Raw genomic sequence first — 19,934 nt, forward strand, 5'->3', positions numbered from 1 at the left:
GTACTTACTCAGTTCCCATGCACAGACTTCATGCGACAGGTCAGGTTGGAATAAGATGTAGTGACTATAACACATTCTGATATGAAATAAGATGGTAAAATAATAATGGGATCTACCGAAAATCAGCAACTTTGATAACTTTTTACAAGCCTATGCCCTATTGATATCGCTCCAATGTGAACAGTCCCCTGCCACTGCACCTGCCGGAACCTGTCAAATTAAGGGGCCTGAATACATTATAGTACCTATAGCAACATTCAGTATTCATCATTAAAGCAATTAGTGAGAACTATTGAACCAACCACAGTGATGAACACCTGATAACTTTTATGATCAGGTTGTACATTGTTTTGGCTTGAAGCGCTGTCTGTCTGGGTGTCGCTGCTCCGCCGGACACAAACTTAATAAAATGTTACACAGTGTCTGGGGAAATTTGGGAGAACGGTCCCAATTCACAATAGACGACAATCTACAGAATTTTGCATTTACACTGTAAAAAAATAAGTGCTAATTTTAGCACCTACAGTGCTTGTATAGTGACTGCACTACGAGTGCTGATTTTTTAAGTTCAGATTTAAACTAGAAAACCAGCACTCGTAGTGCAGTCACTATACAAGCACTTTAAGTGCTCGAATAACACTTCATTTTTTACAGTGTATATCATGGTTTGTGCTAAAGAAATAATGTATATGATTATAGAGCAAAAATATTTTTTTATTTCTTTAAATATTCATGTATTTTTATTAATTTATTCATTTATGTATTATTTATTTTGTATTTTATTATTATTATTGATATTATCAATACTACTACTACTACTATACTACTACTATTACTACTACTACTACTACTACTACTATCAACAGCATCATCATCATCTTCATACAACGCAATCCTTCACGCAAAGATCTTCTTGTAGAGTTCCTTTCATCAATACATGCATAATGACTATTACCATGGTATTATGAGCCCATAATACCCATAACATTTCACCGCTTTCTATTGAATCACAAGAAAGGTTCATTTTAAAACATTCAAGCATTTTTACAATACAAAATGAAATTTCAGTCAATGCTTGTCAATTTTCCCTCTCATGAAAGTGCAGAGGAAATGAGATTGATATGGCACAGGGTTCGTTGCTATGACTGTGAACAATGGAAATGATATCACGATTTTCTTCGTTCTGCTTTCCTTTCATGTGTCCTTCAGTTTATACAGTGCGATAAAAAAGGGGGATGTGACATACAGAATGATTTAGGAAACCCCCGACCTTCTCTCGATCATTCTGTAATTTTGATATTTGTTCTCTTGTCTGAAAGAACGTTAATTTCTGTATGATTATGACGAATCTTCTGTTTCCCCAAGGACCCAAGGATAAGTCATGTACTCGGGCCTCTTCCAATGACTATCTGTCCCACAATGGACCTACTACAAAAAAAAAACAATGTAAGAAGAGCATTGTATAATGTTGCCAATAGCTTGCATGCTTTATTCCTTGAACTTCTTTTGTTAAGTAGTCATCATTTTGTTTAGTTTCTTTCGCTCATCTCATCATTTTCTCGTCCGTTGTGCTTTTGCTATGCAATGTCATTAATCATATCCCTCTGATTTCAATTTCCATCTGTTTTAATTCCACTGAAACGGAAATGATACAAAAGTAGTTTTTAATATTACCGCAAGTTCCGAATCAGAGATGCAAAATGCATTTAACACGTTTTTATTCTATTAAGCCCACCCCCTAAGAACAAGATAGTCATCATGTTTGCATTTTAGTCATGATTTTCCAGCATTGTGTTTTTGGTAACTACCGGTATTAAAGGACAAGTCCACCCCAACAAAAGGTTGATTTGAATAAAAAAAATAACAAGCATAACACTGAAAATTTCATCAAAATCGGATGTAAAATAAGAAAGTTATGATGATTTAAAGTTTCGTTTAATTTCATAAAACAGTTATGTCATCTCACTATTTTTTTTTAAATTTTATTATATGAAATATGAATTTTTCTAATTTTCTCCTCATTATCAAGTGAAACAACGATTAATTCCTCCTGAACATGTGGAATTAGCATTGTTAAACTTCAATAATACTTGGTTCAGTCAAGTTTGTCACACTATCGTCAAATCTAAAAAAATGAATTATTGTATAATTCAAACAATAAAAAACAATGAATAGTGAGTGAGGGACATCATCGTCTGTCTCATTGGCATGTCACTGAGTTTTGCATATCACCGTTTTGTGCAAAATAGGCGAAACTTTAAAATGTCATAACTTTCTTGTTGTACGTCCGATTTTAATGAAATTTTACATCGTTGTAATAGTTTGATGTTTCTCTATTTATTCAAATCAACATTTTTTTTTGCTGGGGTGGACTTGACCTTTAAGTATCCGATTGGCATAGGGGACATCCCGATCTGGCAATCTATCCTTTCATGTGGCACGAGCTGAACATAAGGGATCGTCTTGTTTATGAAGCCATTCTATGATGATTCGGTTTTAATTTGTTTAAAGGCACAACGAAAACATCAATATTTTCTGAGTGTCCGACTGTGTCAGACCTGACATTTCTTTCAGATGTTGGTACAGACGTAAATTCTCAATGTTGTATGTGTACGTGTGTTCTTATTTTTTTCATAACATATATAATGTGAATGAACATAAACATATTTCACTCTTGTTAAAATGACCATCTTTTTATTTTTTGCATATGGGGTGATGGGCTGATATTCTTCATGATAACACCCATACTTTTATGGTAAATTTGTATTAATTTCAGTTTAATAACCATTCAAGAAATTGCATCGTATTGATACAATTCAATAAAAAAAGTTACCAGCTTGCTGATTGTCGTTGCTTTCCACTTTGATAAAGTTGCGTCGATAAAAAAAAATTACTGAGGAAAATATATGTAAATAATTATCCAGAACGTGATATCTCCTTTAACAAAGGCAAATAAAGGACCTTTATTTTCAATAGAGTACTTTACGGGATGGGGTGCTTTATTTCTATTTTTTTCATACATACATTAATTTTGATCGTACCTATTGGTTATGACAGATATGAATAGTAGAATGTTTAGAGTTCTTTTAATTCAAAACCAAACACGAAAAAGCAATTCATTTTACAGAAAAATCAAGAAGGAAACATGTTTACAACAATTTCTTGGGGTATCGTCTGTCTCGAAAATCATCCTTAGTCATGATGCTTTTAGAAATGTCAAAGCAAGCGGGAGGAAAAATCTGGGAAGTTTAAATATATGCTCCCATTTTGAATACACCATGATGTCGACGGAGACATTTGCTAAGCCCCTTCACCTGAAGTGGATAATTGGGCGTTGTCATAACAACCCGAGTGTCGGCTAACTTCGTGCGAACTCAAACGTCCTGTGCATTTCGCACAATTTAGTCTTCACAACTGCCAAAGTCATTTTGCTCTTCCTCACGGTTTTCGTCACCCTACCTTTTTTTTGTATATGTGTTATTTATTTTCAAAGGTTTACAATCATCGAATCAATATATACATATAACAAAAGAAAAAATAAGCAGCAAAAATAAAATTAAATAACAATAATGATCAGAATAATATTAAAACATATAAAACACCAAAACATAAATACTGCAGCGTGATACCAAATACGCATTAAACACAATGTACAATAAAAAATATACAGTACTTGTATAAGAGGATGATAACGCCCTATCTTTTCTTGATACTCTCACCCCCACTCTCCCCTCCCCCCTCTGACACACAGCGCACGTACACACTCTCTTTCGCGCACGCACACACACACACCAAATACTAGTATACCCCCGTCTCTATCTCGCTTATTGTTTTCCCCTTCCCTTCTCTTTGTAGCCCATTTCCAATATTTCCTATCCATCAAATTTAAATTTCCATTTCTCTTCTTTCTATTATTTGATGGAACACATTATGTGATCAATCAATATATTATGTTGATTCCTGCAAAGTTAATTAGATAATCTATTTCTATTCGATGAAAAATGACTTTCTTGGTCCCATTCACATCTCTTCGTTTTTAACTCTTTTGACATGACTAACCTCGACTATAACTCTTCTCCTAGTCAACTGTATATGGATCAGGAATGCGTAATGAAAGAAATGAAGGTAATGCAAACTATACTTCTAAGTATCAAATAAACTTTAATAATTTCGCCAAGCAGTTTGTTACAAAACAGGAATACTCAATAACAAGTTGTGAAATTAAGAACTTTACACCGAGTAATGAATAAGCAATGAATGCTTTCTATATTCTCTACTTTTAACCAACCTTTGTCGTTGTATTTTTGATATATTTCGTTTGAACACTTTCCAATATACAAAACGAAAAAATTCTCTTTAACTGAGACATAGCCTTTTCAAAGTTAAAAGGACGTCAGATCTTGGCTACTCGAGCCAAAAAGTAAGGTCGGAAACCATTGAATGTCGACATAAATTAATATCAACGTTGAGGGCATCACACAAAAACATAATATTTGAAGTCCTGAACGTGTATTCACTGCCTTTGACCCCCCCCCCTCTTCGAAAAAATAGACGGGGACAGATTATATGATAATATATGATACGACTTAAATAGCAGTCCATAGTTGACACAAATAACATGTTAAATAAGACAATTATGCGCAGTGACGGCCTAACCTCCATTTATGAATAAAATCAAAATTTTCTGACACACTATCAAATAGCATTTAAATAGCGAAATATGTGAAAACTGTGTAGAATAACAAATCCATTCTGTTCTTAGGTTGTGCAAAATAAGGTTGATTAATGGCTTGCTTTGCTGCCTATTTCGCTGTGGCTATTCCTATATTAAAACATATTGTGCCATTCAAAGGCCTTATGATGTTCTTTTAACCCACAGATTATCACATTGCGAACACATTGTCACATCGTAAACATATTACGTGCTATAAAAATGAAATTATATTTGAATCTAAGACTGGATGAATTCATATTGCAATTTAAAGTTTATATTGTAATCTAAATAGTATTTATGCTTAACTGGAAATGGAGTGGTCCTCTGCCATGGCTGCGTAGTATCTTACATGTAATTCTTTGCGCTAAAGAAAGTGATGATTAACATCTATTAGTTTTAATCTAAACTTACCTCAATCAAAATACTAAAGAATAAACAGACGGAACGAGTGTGTTAGTATGTGTTGCTTTCTCCATTTGTATAAGCAAATTCAAATCAAATCGCACGACTAGCTAAAATGTTTAATTGTCCAGTGTGAATTTAAGACGTGATTTAAAAAAAAACATTTATTAGTAGTATTCTAATACCTATCCTGGACCACAATTAGGCCTATTGTAAGGCAATTCTATATGTTATTATTTTTTTTTAAATGCTCAATAAACAGTTTCTTCCCAAATCGGGTATAGGAGACCAGTCATGGTCTTAGTTGAAAATGTAGTAGTTTCATCATGGTCATCGATCGTAAACGTCAAAGTTCTAATATTACTATCGAAAATGTCGAAAGCCAAAGTTTTATTCGTGCAACAGCAGCAGAACTATAGTTCGCAAGAGAAGTAAAAAAAAAAAATGATTAGAATGACTTATTAAATTATTACTATTTTTTATTATCACGTTCAAATATAATTTGTCGGAAATCCGTGCGAAAAAGCTACAAAATTTGCTTTACTTTTACTGATGGTATACCATGTATGCTGTAAGATGTTAGAAATATACCTATAGTGTAGCGCGCGAAAGAAAGAGCAGTCGTTGCAACAATGCTGTTGTTACCATGACAATGTGGAAGAAGCAGCAGCAGTAGTAGTAGTTGAATAAGTAGTAGTGGTAGAAATTGTAGAGTATAGTAGCAGTAGCGCCAACAACTTCAATCGTAGCGGTTCTATATAAACTTAAGTAGTCGAAGTTGCAGTAGTTGCGGCGGTAGCATTTCACTTGTAGTCGTACTGGTAATATAGAAGTTGTAGTCGTTCTGAATGAATACGTAGTAGCAGTAGAGGCCATGGCAGCAGTAATAGCAGAAGTAAGTGTAGCAAAGTTATAATGGTTGGTGTTAGTAGTTGTAATTGTTCTCATTTTACCGTGGTGGTAAATGGTGCATGTAGTTTTATTCGTAGTGATCGGAGTAATAGTATATATCGACAGTAGCAGAAGTAATAGCACTACTTCTATACTGGTACTACTACTACCACTACTACTTCTACTACTGCTACTACTACTTTTACTAATACTTCTTCTACTACTACTACCACTACTATACAAGGAGTATGAAGTGGTAGTAGTCGTAGCAGTAGTAGTAGTAAATTTTAGTATCAATGGTTGTAGTAGTAGTCGTGGTAGTAGTAGTAATATAAGTAACAGTTGCAGTAGTAAATGGTAACAGTAGTAGTAGGAGTACAGTCGTAGTTACTAGTGATAGTAGTAGTACATGAACGATATTAGTGTGAGAAAATACAATTTGAAAAGGGAAATGCCGATTTCATATGTCGGTGTTGAAGGAAAATTGCGCAAACTTAAGAAAATGGAAAGTATCTATAGCAGATTCAGCATGGGTAGAATAATACAATTCATTTTAAAAACTAGGCAGAGATATCAGAAAAAGGTAGAGCAAGAGACTTGAAGTTCTAGTAATGACAACAATAGTTTCAGTAGTAGTATACTCGTAGTAGTAGTGGTTGTAGTAGTAGTAGTAGTAGTAGTATACCCGTAGACGTAGTAGTAGTCATGGTAGTGGTTGTAGTAGTAGCAGTATAGTAGTAGAAGTATACACGTAATAGTAGTAGTAGTTGTAGTAGTAGTATAGTAGTATACTCCAAGTAGTAGTATAGTAGTCGTAGCGGTATTTTCTTTAGTAGAAGAAGAGGAGGAGGAAGAAGAAGTGGTAGAGGTGGCTGTGATGGTAGTAGTTATAGTGATGGTGGTATATTATTAATATTAGAAGTAGTAGTTATAGTAGTAATAGTAAGTAGAAGTAGTAGTAGTAGTTGTTGTAGAAGCAGTAGTAATAGTAGTAGAAGTAGTTGTTGTTGTAGAAGCAGTAGTAGTAGTAGTAGAAGTAGTAGTGGTAGTATTAGTAGTAGTAGTATTACTTGTGGTGGTCTTATCGTATAGTAGCAGTAGTAGTAGTAGAAGCAATAGTAGTAGTAGTAGTAATTGCAGTACTTGTAGTCATAGTGGTAGCTTGAATAATGAATTCATACATGATACTAGTATATGATTTTGAAAATGCATACATTATAAACACATATAATCCAGAACTAGAAACTAGTTTTCCAGGAAATAGATTATATTCTATTGTACTTAGGGTTTTTTTCAATGTCAATGTCTAATGACGGTATGATTTTTTTTCAACTCATGGCATACTTGAGTCACATGTTGGTGAATTCATTATGATAAATTTCCATCTCTCATAATGTCCAACATGATACACCACACACAAACTCGTCGTCAATCCTTGTAACGGAAAACCATAAAGAAAATGATATGCTCTCGTTATTAAAGGGGTGCTCCACGCTGAAAATAATATGATGTGAAAAAAAATCAGACAAACAAAATGCTGAAAATTTGAGCAAAATCGGACAAGGAATATCAAAATTATGGCATTTTAAAGATTTGCATTATTCCGATGAAACCGTTCTAGGCCTGTCCATGAATATTCAATGAGCAAACTGATGATGTCATATCCCCACTTGTTCTTTTTGTATCTTATTATATGAAATTGGGTTTATTTAATTTTTTTTTTCTTTCAGAACCCAAAAGATTTGAATGACAACTGATCTAGTGCACTACATATTCATTGTAGCAACTTATTTTATTACAAGGGAGACATATCCTTCACACAATGTATGGAAAAATGAAACAATTATGATTTAATGTAATCATAAGAAAATTCAAATTGGGAATGTGACATAATCAGCCCACCTAATGAATATTCATGACGACGTGCGTTTAACTGTTTTTTGTTGTTTTTTTTACATTATATTGCTAAACTTTAACATTCAATAACTTTGTTATCAGATTTTGACGAAATTTTCAAAACTTTGCTTCGTGCATTTTTCTTTATTTATTTAGATGCCACACAGCCTTAAAAAAAGAGAGCTAAAAACATGCTAAAAATTGGAACACTAAGATAGAAGTTCATGAGGTTCCATGACATTTGCTCCGGCGACAATCGCTCCGAAGGAAAATCTGTACGTTGAGCCAAACTAACATCTACCCTCCAAATCTAAATAAACCCTAATCATTAGGCCTACATTATTTTGAACAAAAACTCTATATTACATTCCTAAGTCTAATCCTATGCCGTCTGAGATATTAACAAATTTATTAGCAAAGGTCGCAGGAGTAATTGTATCACCGTTCAGGTTCGTAGGCCCTACAGCCACGGATTAAAAAAGACAAAAAAAGGATTGTCAATGCCCATCATGACAAAGAACAATTTTTTTTCTCGAAAATTGGCGAATCAAAACAGCAGTAGAGTCCTTGGCACAAGACAAACGACATGATATATATTTTTTGTCAACTCCGAAACTGCTGTTCCGGTTTACCAATTTTCGACATTGTCCTCCCAGCCGGCCTTTGTCTTTTGACGGCATTTTTCCAATACATTTAATGTGTTCTTGAATCATCCGTACGTCTCAGAGCAAAAACTCGATAATCGTGTACCTTCAGCATCGCATCAAATGGCAGAAGGGTGGGTCATACACTCTAAATAAAAATAAGTTTTAAAAGTGCTACATGAGGGTAATTACGTGTCCAACCAACATTGGGCATTATTTTCTTTTGGGAATTTTTTTTTTATCCAGTGTGATGAAAATTTGGCCAATTCTTAAGCAGTTGCTGCTTATTTTTTTTTTAACCTTACCGGGCAAATACGCTTCCCGCATTGGGTAACATACTGCCCAAAATTGGTTTGGACACATAATTACCCTCGTGGTGGTAAAACTTTTACCTAATATTTTTGTACAGTGCGTGGGAAGGGGGTAGTCTGCAATTGAACCTCGTTATGTATTCAAACGCTACTTAATGTCTGGATCATTGCCATAATTATAGTAACGCACTTTTCCAGTTTGTAAACACTAATAGAAATGCAATTTTTTTACATTTTCAATATCATATTTCTTGTACCATGTGTACTGAGTAATAAAACAGTGGTCATTGTGAAATGAAAAACAAAATGAATTACATAGAATAGTCATAGTACATGTGATTTTATTATTACGTTACATTTTTCTAGTTCTCACAATACTTAATTTTTCATTTTAGAAAATAGACAAATTTTCTATCGTAATTCTTAAAATTCCGATATAAAACGATAGAAGTATGTTTAAAACTGTTATACAGATAAATTGAATTGGCTGATTTATTTATTTTCTTAAAAAAAACCTAGACTATCATAATAGATTCTCCAAATTAAACTTTGGAATTTCAGAATGCTTGTACTGCCCATGGTAAAGAGAAAGAAAACCCGAAAACGCCTTGTTAAAATTGAGAGCGCTTTTCAGCAAAGAAAAAAAAAACCTAACTGTGCATCCTTCATCCTCGAGAAATTACTGCGCCTCGAAAGCTTCACCAAGGACCGAAGAAGCATTTAAATAATCAACAGTGTGAAAATATGCTATTAAGAATACATTTCTTTCCATGATGCCCGACCTCGTAACTTGTTATCTTCTTTTTGTGTTGTTTTATAGTTAGCGATTATTTAAACACAATATTGGGCTCAAAATCAAAGATTGAATTTGATAAAGACGGCAAGCGCAAGGCTGCAGTTGCATCAATGCAAAAATAGATCAACTTCCTGCGACACATAAACAAAACTTGCAGTATTTTCTTACATCTGATATCAAAAGTAATGATACCACACTTTGTTTACAAAGCACACCATGAAAGAAACAGGCACATGTACATTTACCCTGTCAAAATCAATATCGGACTTGTTTGAATAATACGACACAAGCCATGAACACAATCACTTAAAATGTTTCAGAATGTACAACAGAGAAGTTTGCGCCAGCATGTTTTTAATTAAAGCGAATTTAAAAATCCACAATTCTTTGTTTTATTTCAAGGAAGTCCAACAGAAAATAATCATGATAATGGGCTTTTATAGTGCGATTCCAGTCTTCAGGGGTGTTACAAGAAAATAGTTGCAATCGGTTTGAAATATTTTGTTGTGATTTTACAACTGATAGATCTACTTAAGCTGTAGCAAATCAGATCACACTCCTTGTTTCAATGAGCAGATAAGCAATCCATCGCGAATTTTCAATTAATTGCAAGACATATGATTGATTTAGGGACCAAAAGTAGACTTAAAATTCATCGCAAGTTTCTTGCAACACCCCTTATGACTGCTCAAAGCGCTTCACATTTATTATTACCCGGTCATGGATTCATAGCTTTTTAGCCTGTTCGACGCAGTCTTACTGAACCAAACAGTAACGCAGTGACGGAATTTAGCACCTGGATGTGAGTGGCAAAGTGTGGATTGACACCTTGCCAAAGTGGGGTTCGATCACACGACCATCTCTTATTACAAGGCGACAGTAAGAACCGCTACACCTCGACGCTTCCACAAGATCTGATATCAAACCAGGCCCGCTCGCTTCTTTTATGTCTTTAACACTTCTCTTTGAAAATAGGTGTGGGTTTTCATTAACAATTCTCTATTTTTTTTGTTCGTTGTATTCATGAAAGGAAGGTGATCTAATAATTGTGAAACTCCAGGTAAATATGACTTGAAGAAGCATATTGGTTTTTTTTCACTACTACTTGCTGTTGCAGATTTGATCGCGTTAGGTCCGTCGTAATAGTAGACATGTAGACATCGTTCGTAGACAGAAGGTTGACATGTTTTTTTGCTGCAACTGGACATCCACTTGACAGGTTGATTCTTAGAACTACTTGCATCATCATGAAAGATGCTATGTGAATAATGTTAAGAGACCATATATATCTAGTATGTCTATAAATCATTGAGCCGTATGGCATTATCATCTTTTTTTTATAAATCGCCAATGTATAGTTACATTCACACGACAGTGTAATAGTTTCCATTCAATTTGGCAGCCTTCGATTTTGATCTGTGGCCAGATGGTGGTTTTTCTTCAGCTTTTTTATCAGTGGGATGTTGTGATCGTCCTGGTTCGCGATTTATAATGCACCACGTCGTTGTTGCCTAGGGAACTATGGAATTCTGTTCCAACGGGGAACTTTGATGCCTTTCTCCTAACATTGTTTGACGTGTTGGTCTCTGGCCGAGCCAGGATGATATAGCACTTGGGAACAAACATAAACCCAAGTATCATTGCATTGGAAAGCCATGTGGTGATCATCTGCAGCAACGACTGCAGACTGCCGTTGATAGAAAAATAAAGGGGAAGGGAGACGATCCAAATTACAATGTAGAACATCATGGTAACTGTGATGTAACGAGTCTCGTGGAAGTTCTCTGGGATTTTTCTCGCCCTAAACGAGAGGACAAAACAAATAATGGCAATAAGCGCTATGTAACTGTACATGACGATGAAACAATAGAGGTTGCTCTCGCAGATGATGTAGACCTTGGTGGTTGAGAGGTTGTATTCTACCTGAACACGAGAGGGCGCTAAAGAGAGATAGGCTGTCACCACGGCAACCTGTATGATCCACAGGAGGATGAAGAGCACGACCTGGGCTGATGTATTACGTAACACGCGTTTGACGAGAGATTCATTGCGCCATGAGGTGGTATCGAAAACGGCCAAAATCCTTCTTGTTTTGACCAAAAACAAAGCCAATATGGCGGCGTTGAGAACACTGTGTAGCGCGATCCGAAAGTTGCAGGTCCAGTTCGTTGGCGTACCAACATAAAGGACCGGCTCTACGAACCCTAGCATAAGAAGACAAAGCAGACAATAACTGAGTGGACGATTCGAAGCACGGACTACAGCTGTATCATGATGGTGGATGAAGATTCCCCAAAGATATCAAGGTACAGATCACGCCGATGCCACAGGTAACCAGACACACAATAGCGACGGGATCTTGCCATACCAGAACGTCGGTGATCTTTGGCATGCAAGCTGTGCGGTCGTCGTTCGACCATTCACCTTCTGGACATTGAATACAATGTGTTCGACCTGTAAGATCATGAAGAAATGAGAAAAGAAAATGTTAACATTCACTTTATCCCACTTGGAAAAAGTTTCCATTGTCACTGTTGTAGTTTCAACACCATGATTATTTCAAACGTTTGATGGCGCTCTTCCGTTGTAAATTGTTTATATTAAACGATTGTACGTGGGAAGCCGGCATTATTGTCCTTGTGTTTTACTAAATAACTACCATTTTACAAGTTAAATGCGACGATTGAATTAACACTTGTATTTCTAGCAAAACTCGAACTGATAAATTAAAACATCAAACGTTCAAAACCTGCTTAACTTTGCAATGTTGTATAGTTTAAAGACTATTTAATGGTATTATGTGTCTCTAAATAGAATGGACTTATATTATTACTTTTATTATCACTATTATTATTCAAATTCATAATCAGCTAGTACCGAGGATGTTTGCTATCGAATCCTGGCATTTTTCAATTAAAACAATCAAATTACATATTTGGAATAACAAGTATGTTCACAGAATCATATTGATTTACATACACACTATTTTTTTTTAACCGATTGACTATATTTTATTATAATCTGCCAACCTGTGCGCTTTGAAACACCAGTATAAAGCGCCCTACAAATATTATTATTATCATTAACTAAACTGTTATGCTATGTACCCTGATGAAATTTGTTTTTAAATAAATTTCCAAGTAAGCTGCGTTCTTTCTTTTTTTATTTTCAGGATTGTCACTAATTTGGATAGACAGCAGGCGTGCATAGGATATTTTGATCTACATCACACGTAAAGGGAAGAAAAGGGGAACTGCAACTACACCGAGTTCTCCGAATCATATATAATTCAAAACGGAGTCAATTTACCTGTCTGGTTTGTGATGGAGCCAACTGGACAAGCCTCGCAATCAAAACAACAGGGAGGTGAGCCCTCTCTCGACACCTTGACATATCCGGGTTGGCAAGCAGCACGGCATACTCCCTCTGGGGGCTGTTTAAAGGTGAGTTGTAGAAAATGGCAGTTATTGGATTTGGATAGCAAAACATTTTGGTTTGATTCAGTGTTAACTATATGATAAATGGAAGAAACATGGCCTTGTGCAGCGGGGGGCGGGGGGGGGGGGGGCAGTTGCCCCCATCAGCCCCTTTGGAATTTCAAATCCTTCAATTTCACTTTACAAAAATGCAAAAAGAGACTCGATGACAAAATCTCCTCATTGACAAAGTCGGTCGCTTTGCTCCACGCTTTTGAGTTTTTTGTTTTTGTTTTTAACTTTACGCATCCTGCCCCCCCCCCTTGCAAAAAAAATCTACATATGGCCATGGAAGGGAGCTTAATGAGATTGAAATAAGATTCAGGCCGTGTAACGTAAGGCCTGCCATGCAGATTTGAGAGTCTGATCATTTCGATTTTCCACCGATCCAACCGTTGATATACATTAATTTCCTTGCATTTGTGCAAAGGAAAACAATCGTCTAACATCATGGGCCGGGTTTTACAAAACCTCTGCTATTGAAGTGAAAAATGCTAACACCAAAACTTAAAGTAGTGCTACGGAGATATATACAACATGAGAAAAGTTCGAAAAGTATCAAGGATGACACATTTGCAGAGTAAATCAAAAGTATAACTACAGACTTATACGACATTAGTGCACATATACATGGATATTAACTGACCAATTCAATGTGATTGGTCAATAAAGCGGTGACGGCGTTTGCACCGTACGTTGTTTGACGGTAAAGCAGTTGTATCGTCAACATGTAAACAAGTATATCTGCAATAAATAAGTCAATGTTTATAAAGTGGAAAAAAGTAAAACAGAGACGTCATCGTTAAAGTTCGAACCTGTTACAATTATTATTTTTTTCTCTTCCATTTATATGCTCTGAATCGTCACAACAAAAATATTTTGTGTGGGGCGACCGTCTTTTTGTAAAGGGCAATATGCTGCAGCGTTTATGCCGGAAATTCACTTTTTATGTGAGGTGAAACGGTAACTGTAGGCAACGGCTATCCTGTTCGCTTTTATCTCAAAACACCCCACACCCGCTTCCCCCTCTCTTTCTCCCTCTCTCTTCTTATCCATTTTCTGTTTGTACTACATTCAATAATCGACAAAACGGGCCCGGTGGACTGTTTCCCTTTCATTGAGAAACTCATATTGGGAATGATAAAGCTTGTTTGATGTTTCGTGGAAGTGACAGAAGAAAATTGGAGAACATGATCATCCCTCCAAAAGACTTTCACTGAGAATCAATCAGTACTCTTGATTACTGTTATCTACTCTCTCTGAATTGGGAGACAAAAGATGTCAGCCTTTTGGAAAAAGGACTATTCTCAATGTCCAAATTCCCCCTTTTTTACCAATCATTTCCAAATAGCTCTTTTAATTTTTTTTTCCGAAAGTCCTTTTCCGAAAAGAAGCGCTATATATAAGGAATAAGATAACGAATATTGGTTTTAGTAAATGCCGTAGAAATAAAATCTCAGATAAACAGCAAAACGTTTCGAACTTTCTGGATTGAAAGCAATACATTTTCGCTTTTATTTCACATATGCTAGCACTATATATTCATATATAATTAGACACTGTTAGAGAGAATGAATTGCCAACCGGAGTCAATACCCAGGACAGAAGGAAAAAAAATCGACTGGGTGATACAATATTGTTAGTACTGTCACTGAATTGGCGTCCGCCAAATGATTCCTCCATGTCCTCCAAATCACAGGTATGATTTTTCTGTCTCACTCTTTGAGCACGACTCAAACACGTGATCATTTCTATTTAAACGCGATAAAACAAACCTGATCTTCACAGAACTGACCAAATAATAATTTGCCATTCATGCCTACACTGCTACCAAGATTTTTGAAATCTATTTGATTGTGCACAACACCCTTTTTTACGGGAAATATGTTGACTGATCATGAAAGCTGATAAAATGAATGCGGTACCTTGAAATGACGCTGAAGGACCCTCTCCACGGTATAAGGACCTGGTCAAAGAAGCTCAATGTTGACATTTCTGGAGCAAACCTTGTCTTCGATTTCTTTTTTTTTTCTTTTTCACCTTCCAAGGGCTAAGCTTGTTTCAGCTATTCTTTCCTTATCATCAACACATCTATTCCTCTTGAGTGAGATTTAAATGAAAGAGAGTCAGAATTCACCGTACCACTTAACTTAAATGAACCTTTGATGTTTGGCAAATATATTTGGATATCCCTTTTTTATGATTTAAACGGTCCTAGAAATGACGTCAGTTGTTTGTGACAGCACACTCCTTTCAATTGGTCGTCTTCATGTTACACTATGAGTGTAAATTTGAATTCTTCTCTGTTGTATTTTGGGGGTCTTAGATCCAGATAGGAACTGTCCAGGGGTCGGTGGCCGGGGGGGGGGGGGGTGCAAGAGCCAAAAATTTCCCGGTCATATCATGGTATGAATAGGCGTAATGGTGTAATGAGGCGATTATTTTAAGAGAGCCAGATATTGCGTATCGGGCAAAATTATCTTTTTAAAAAAAAAGTTGCGAGAAAGTGAAGCGAGCGAGCAAAAATTTTGACCTTTTCTATGCAAAAATCCAATTTTGTGATAGATTTTGACATGATATCCAGAAAATAATATATTTCACTTTTTCTCTTTCCATTCCTTTTTTGTGGTCTTTACGCCATTGTGAACAGGATTCTTTGTGGTAGTAACGTTAAGAGTAAAAAAAACACACACAAAAAAACAAGGGGCGCAATTATGGCACATGTGCTAAAGAGCTGCTTAATATAAGTCCCGAGCGAGCGAAGCGAGCGAGAAAAAAAATTCTTTATGAAATTTGTGAGAATCTAACTTTGTGATATTTTTTTTCATTATATTCAGTATATAAAATCATATCCTTCATTTTTCCTTTGCGTTCATTTACTCCTTTTTTTTCTTGTTTGTAGAACTTTTTGGGCCATGGCTTAACCTTTCCTACTCATATACGGCAGTGCTGTACGTGCGGTTGGGGTCCGAGGCGGAGCCCCGGAACTTTTTGATATCAAAGCCATTTAAACCTCGCAGATAGCCGCTATTTTTTTTAATCAAATCGCGCGTATATACAGAATATAGCTTTTACACATAACATTTATTAAGCCCAGTTGCGTAATGAACCAAATATTTTGAGGGGGCAAAACATAGCAATGTGGAAAATTTGTTAAAAGTCGCCAGCGTGCAAAGCGAGCTGGAAAAAACTGCCAATTGAATTTAAATTCTAACTATGTGATAGATTTTTCTATTATATTCAGTAAATATCACATTTCATTCTTTCCATTCATTTCATTATACGTTGTCTCCTATAATTTACTTTATTTTCTCTTGGGTGTGAGACCCCCCCCCTCCAGCGCCCGTACGCCAGTGATTGAACGGGGGCGTTATAGAGCCATTTGAAGGTTTTAGATGAAGAGCCCGTACAGCGTGGAGTCTGCATGGGGCAGAGCCCCGGTAGCTTATAGCACAATGTTGCATGCAGTCCATCTTTCTTCACGCTCTTTATTTTCAATCCTCGCAGCTCGATCCTTGATTTTTTTTCCTTGTTCCTTTTCTTTGTTTTCCAATCTACTTTTGACTAATTCCATTCTACTTTCGTTTCCCGCTTTATATTCCATCTTTTTTGTTATTTTTTTAATTTCCCATCATGCTGTTGCATTACATAGGCCCATTTCGGAATGATTTGTTCTTTCTCAAATTTTCTTCTTTCGTACCTTTTCACGCTTTCCTTTCCATTAAAAAAACTCTTCGTTTTGTTTTCTCTTCACTTTTTCCTTTCCTATCCTTTTTGTTTTTGTTTTCTTTTCACTTTTCCCTATCCTTTTCCTCCTTTCCTTTTCCCCTTTCCTTCCCCTTTCTTTCTCCCTCCCTTTTTCTTTTTCCCTTTCTTCCCCCTGTGAAATCCGCCAAGGGGCAGCTTGGGGGCTGGCCACTGGAACTGTTGTGCTCACATACAATTTGAAATGCGCATTATTTTTTTTTCAAATTAAATTACCTTCGTTGCCATTTTTTAAATTGCAGACACAACTAGTTGGGTTATTTTTGTTGAAACGATACCAGAGGGATTTCTAATATATCTCTACGATATGGAATTGTATGTTATTAACAGCTCTCGTCGCTCATTTTGATTAAGACGAACTCATTCCCCTCCAGAGGTCCATTATTTGGCAGTGAACTGGTCGTCTTTTTCTCATAATTACCAAGGGAAACGGACAGCAGCCTCTAGGCCCCTCCCACCTGATGCCAAATCAGTCTTCTTTAATCACCCTTCTCAGTCGAGTACCTTTGTTGTTTTATATAACAGGATATCTTGTATCTCTTTTGCTTGCCAGTCCATCAGCGTAATAGCAGTGGGAATAAATTGCTTATTTTACGAGGCCCAAGACCATCGACGACCTGGTGGTGCATCCGAACATAGATAATATTCTCTGAAAGGCTGTAGTCGGTGAGGATGAAAGATATTTTACCTCACTGGATAGGAAAATGGATATGTAAATGACTGATAGAGTGTGCACCTGGTTACAGTCTCTGGAGGTAATAACAGTGTTTACGACCTGTACTTCCAAAACACTGGCCCATTTATTTTCTCTATGCATTAAATTTCACAACGAAATTTGTGGAAAGAAAAAAAAATGCATATGGGAATCTTGGAAAAGGTCAAAACTGAAAAAAAAAGAAATACGGGAAAAACATAGGATAAGGAACTGTACTAAATCATTACTTCCATGAACTTGCACGAGGATGTACCCTAAGGCCTAACGATGTCGTCAAGAATGGAATTATTTGTTAGGTACAGGTATTTCCCCCCTTTCTTCATGCATTTATGGAAAGTATAAGCACCTGGTCAAATATACGGAAGTTATCGTAAAATCTTTGGTTAAAGCAACGAACAGTCAAAATTAAAATTGTGTAGGAAATCTGGTTAATGAATAAAAGCAACCTCGGATAACAATATTCTTTAATGAACTAAAGTTGGATGCAGCGGGAATACGGACATTAAGACTAATTTTACTTCGTATATCTCAAAACAAGTAAAGCCAATTTATCACTGAAAGTTTTGTGAGGGGGGGGGTATGCTTTGTTTTTATTTCTTATTTGCGATTAATGGGAACGTTTTTGTAAGTTTTTTTTTGGTAAGGGTGACTTTGTCTAATACACTCTTTGTACTGTCCAATGTCACGTAAGCATCCGAGTTCCTTCATAGCTCATTTTCACCTTAATACCTGTCATCACAGGACGCGTTACAGACACCTCGGGTAGACAACAATTATCCCATGAGAACAATCAATACACTTGCCCTCTTAAAGTACATGGTAAGATTTAATATTCATCCCTATAGCCTTTTTGAAGGTCATTTTACTGTGTATGCACGATCTTAACATATGATATATATATCGCCGATGATGAAAGCCATCCGAGGCAACTAATCTCTTGATCGTGTACACAGATCTCCTTTTTAAATCTACTTCGTATCAGCGAATATCGTTGAAATTTTCATCTGAATTTATATTGCCTTTAAGTAGTTTATTTGGGTAAACTATCCCTTATCCCTCAATAGATGTAAACAAGAATCGCAATTTGACACTGCTTTTTCCCCTCGTTTTAGCCCCTTCTATTCTTCTTTTGCTCCTTTTTTTTATCCCTCTCTCACTTCATCTCCCTCAAGTGTTTGTGTAGAAATGCCGTGTTACGTTTGTCTATGTAGACACACAACTTAGAGTGGTGCCTAAAAAGTAGTGAACCCCAACAAAAAATGAAAATACTTAAAATGTTCAAGTTCTGCCATGTTTTAGATATTTGATTACGAAGTCTCTGGTCTCGCCGAACATTGTAGTGTTGTCTACATTCAACACTCGGCATGAAGGAGTGCAGTTTATGGTGGGTTTTGCTTTTGAGCACAACTGTATATAAACTATTATCTTGTTTGTTAAATGATCCTTCAACATCCTCTTTTGTGAAAAATAAGCGAAACTTTAAAATGCCATAACTTTCTTTTTTTATCCGATTGTGATCACTTTTTTAGACGCTAGTTTGATTTTTCTCTATTTCTTCAAATCAACATTTTGCTGGGATGGACTTGACCTTTAAGACTCTTACCTGTCCTCCGTTGATGTCATGGTGCCAGTCGATAAGTGTTCGATCCAATGTCAGAGCGCCCTCCCCATTGGGCTGTACATCGAACCGACCAATCTCTACAAAATGCACTCTTTGCTCATCCATATCAGCCTGGGAGGAAACATTATCGGCTCGGGTGGCGCTCCCTGGTGGCACCGATGTCCCTCCTTGGCGCTGCCAGTGGATGATGCAGAAGTTGGCCGCCATCTCTCCATTTTCGTTGAATGTATGGTATGGAGAAAGATCCTTGGATCCAGAAAGCTTCGTGAAGTTGACCTGGTTGAGGTAATTGATGAGCTGCCAGGGTTCCAGGTCGTCAAGAATTGGACACCTGCCTTCCGCGAGTAGTCCTCCAGGGGCTGTGCATTCTTCTATGCTTCTTAGCGTGTAAGCGGCTGTGTAGACTGCCAAGTAGACGTGGTAAAGACTAAATGACCTGGAGTACCCTCGGACACTTTCTAGGTCCAGTAGATCGTGCGATGCACATTTGGCGGCAACTGTTTTATTCGGGTCCGATAAGCTGCAGTGGAAGTTCGTCTCCCAGATCTCTCTCAGCCATGTATCATTCTGGAATCTAGGATCTGTAGGGTTCAGAGAAGCCAGGTACGGGACAAAACCTGGTATTTCATGGGTTTGGAGGACCACGCCCAACACATTGCCAAGGATGCCATAATTTTTACTTGATATCGCTGTTGAAGTTGCC

The 19,934-nt window shown here is 36.5% G+C and overlaps 1 protein-coding gene across 1 annotated transcript; it reads right to left on the reverse strand.

Moving 5' to 3' along the window:
* Positions 1–8,860: 8,860 nt before the first annotated feature.
* LOC121412138 (extracellular calcium-sensing receptor-like) lies at positions 8,861–11,955 on the reverse strand (the record flags this gene model as incomplete). Its single annotated transcript, XM_041605044.1, has 1 exon — positions 8,861–11,955. A coding segment is annotated over one exon (849 nt), but the record flags the coding sequence as incomplete, so codon positions are not given.
* Positions 11,956–19,934: the final 7,979 nt, after the last annotated feature.

The sequence above is a fragment of the Lytechinus variegatus genome, chromosome 3, assembly GCF_018143015.1.
Source record: "Lytechinus variegatus isolate NC3 chromosome 3, Lvar_3.0, whole genome shotgun sequence".
Lineage (NCBI taxonomy): Eukaryota > Metazoa > Echinodermata > Echinoidea > Temnopleuroida > Toxopneustidae > Lytechinus > Lytechinus variegatus.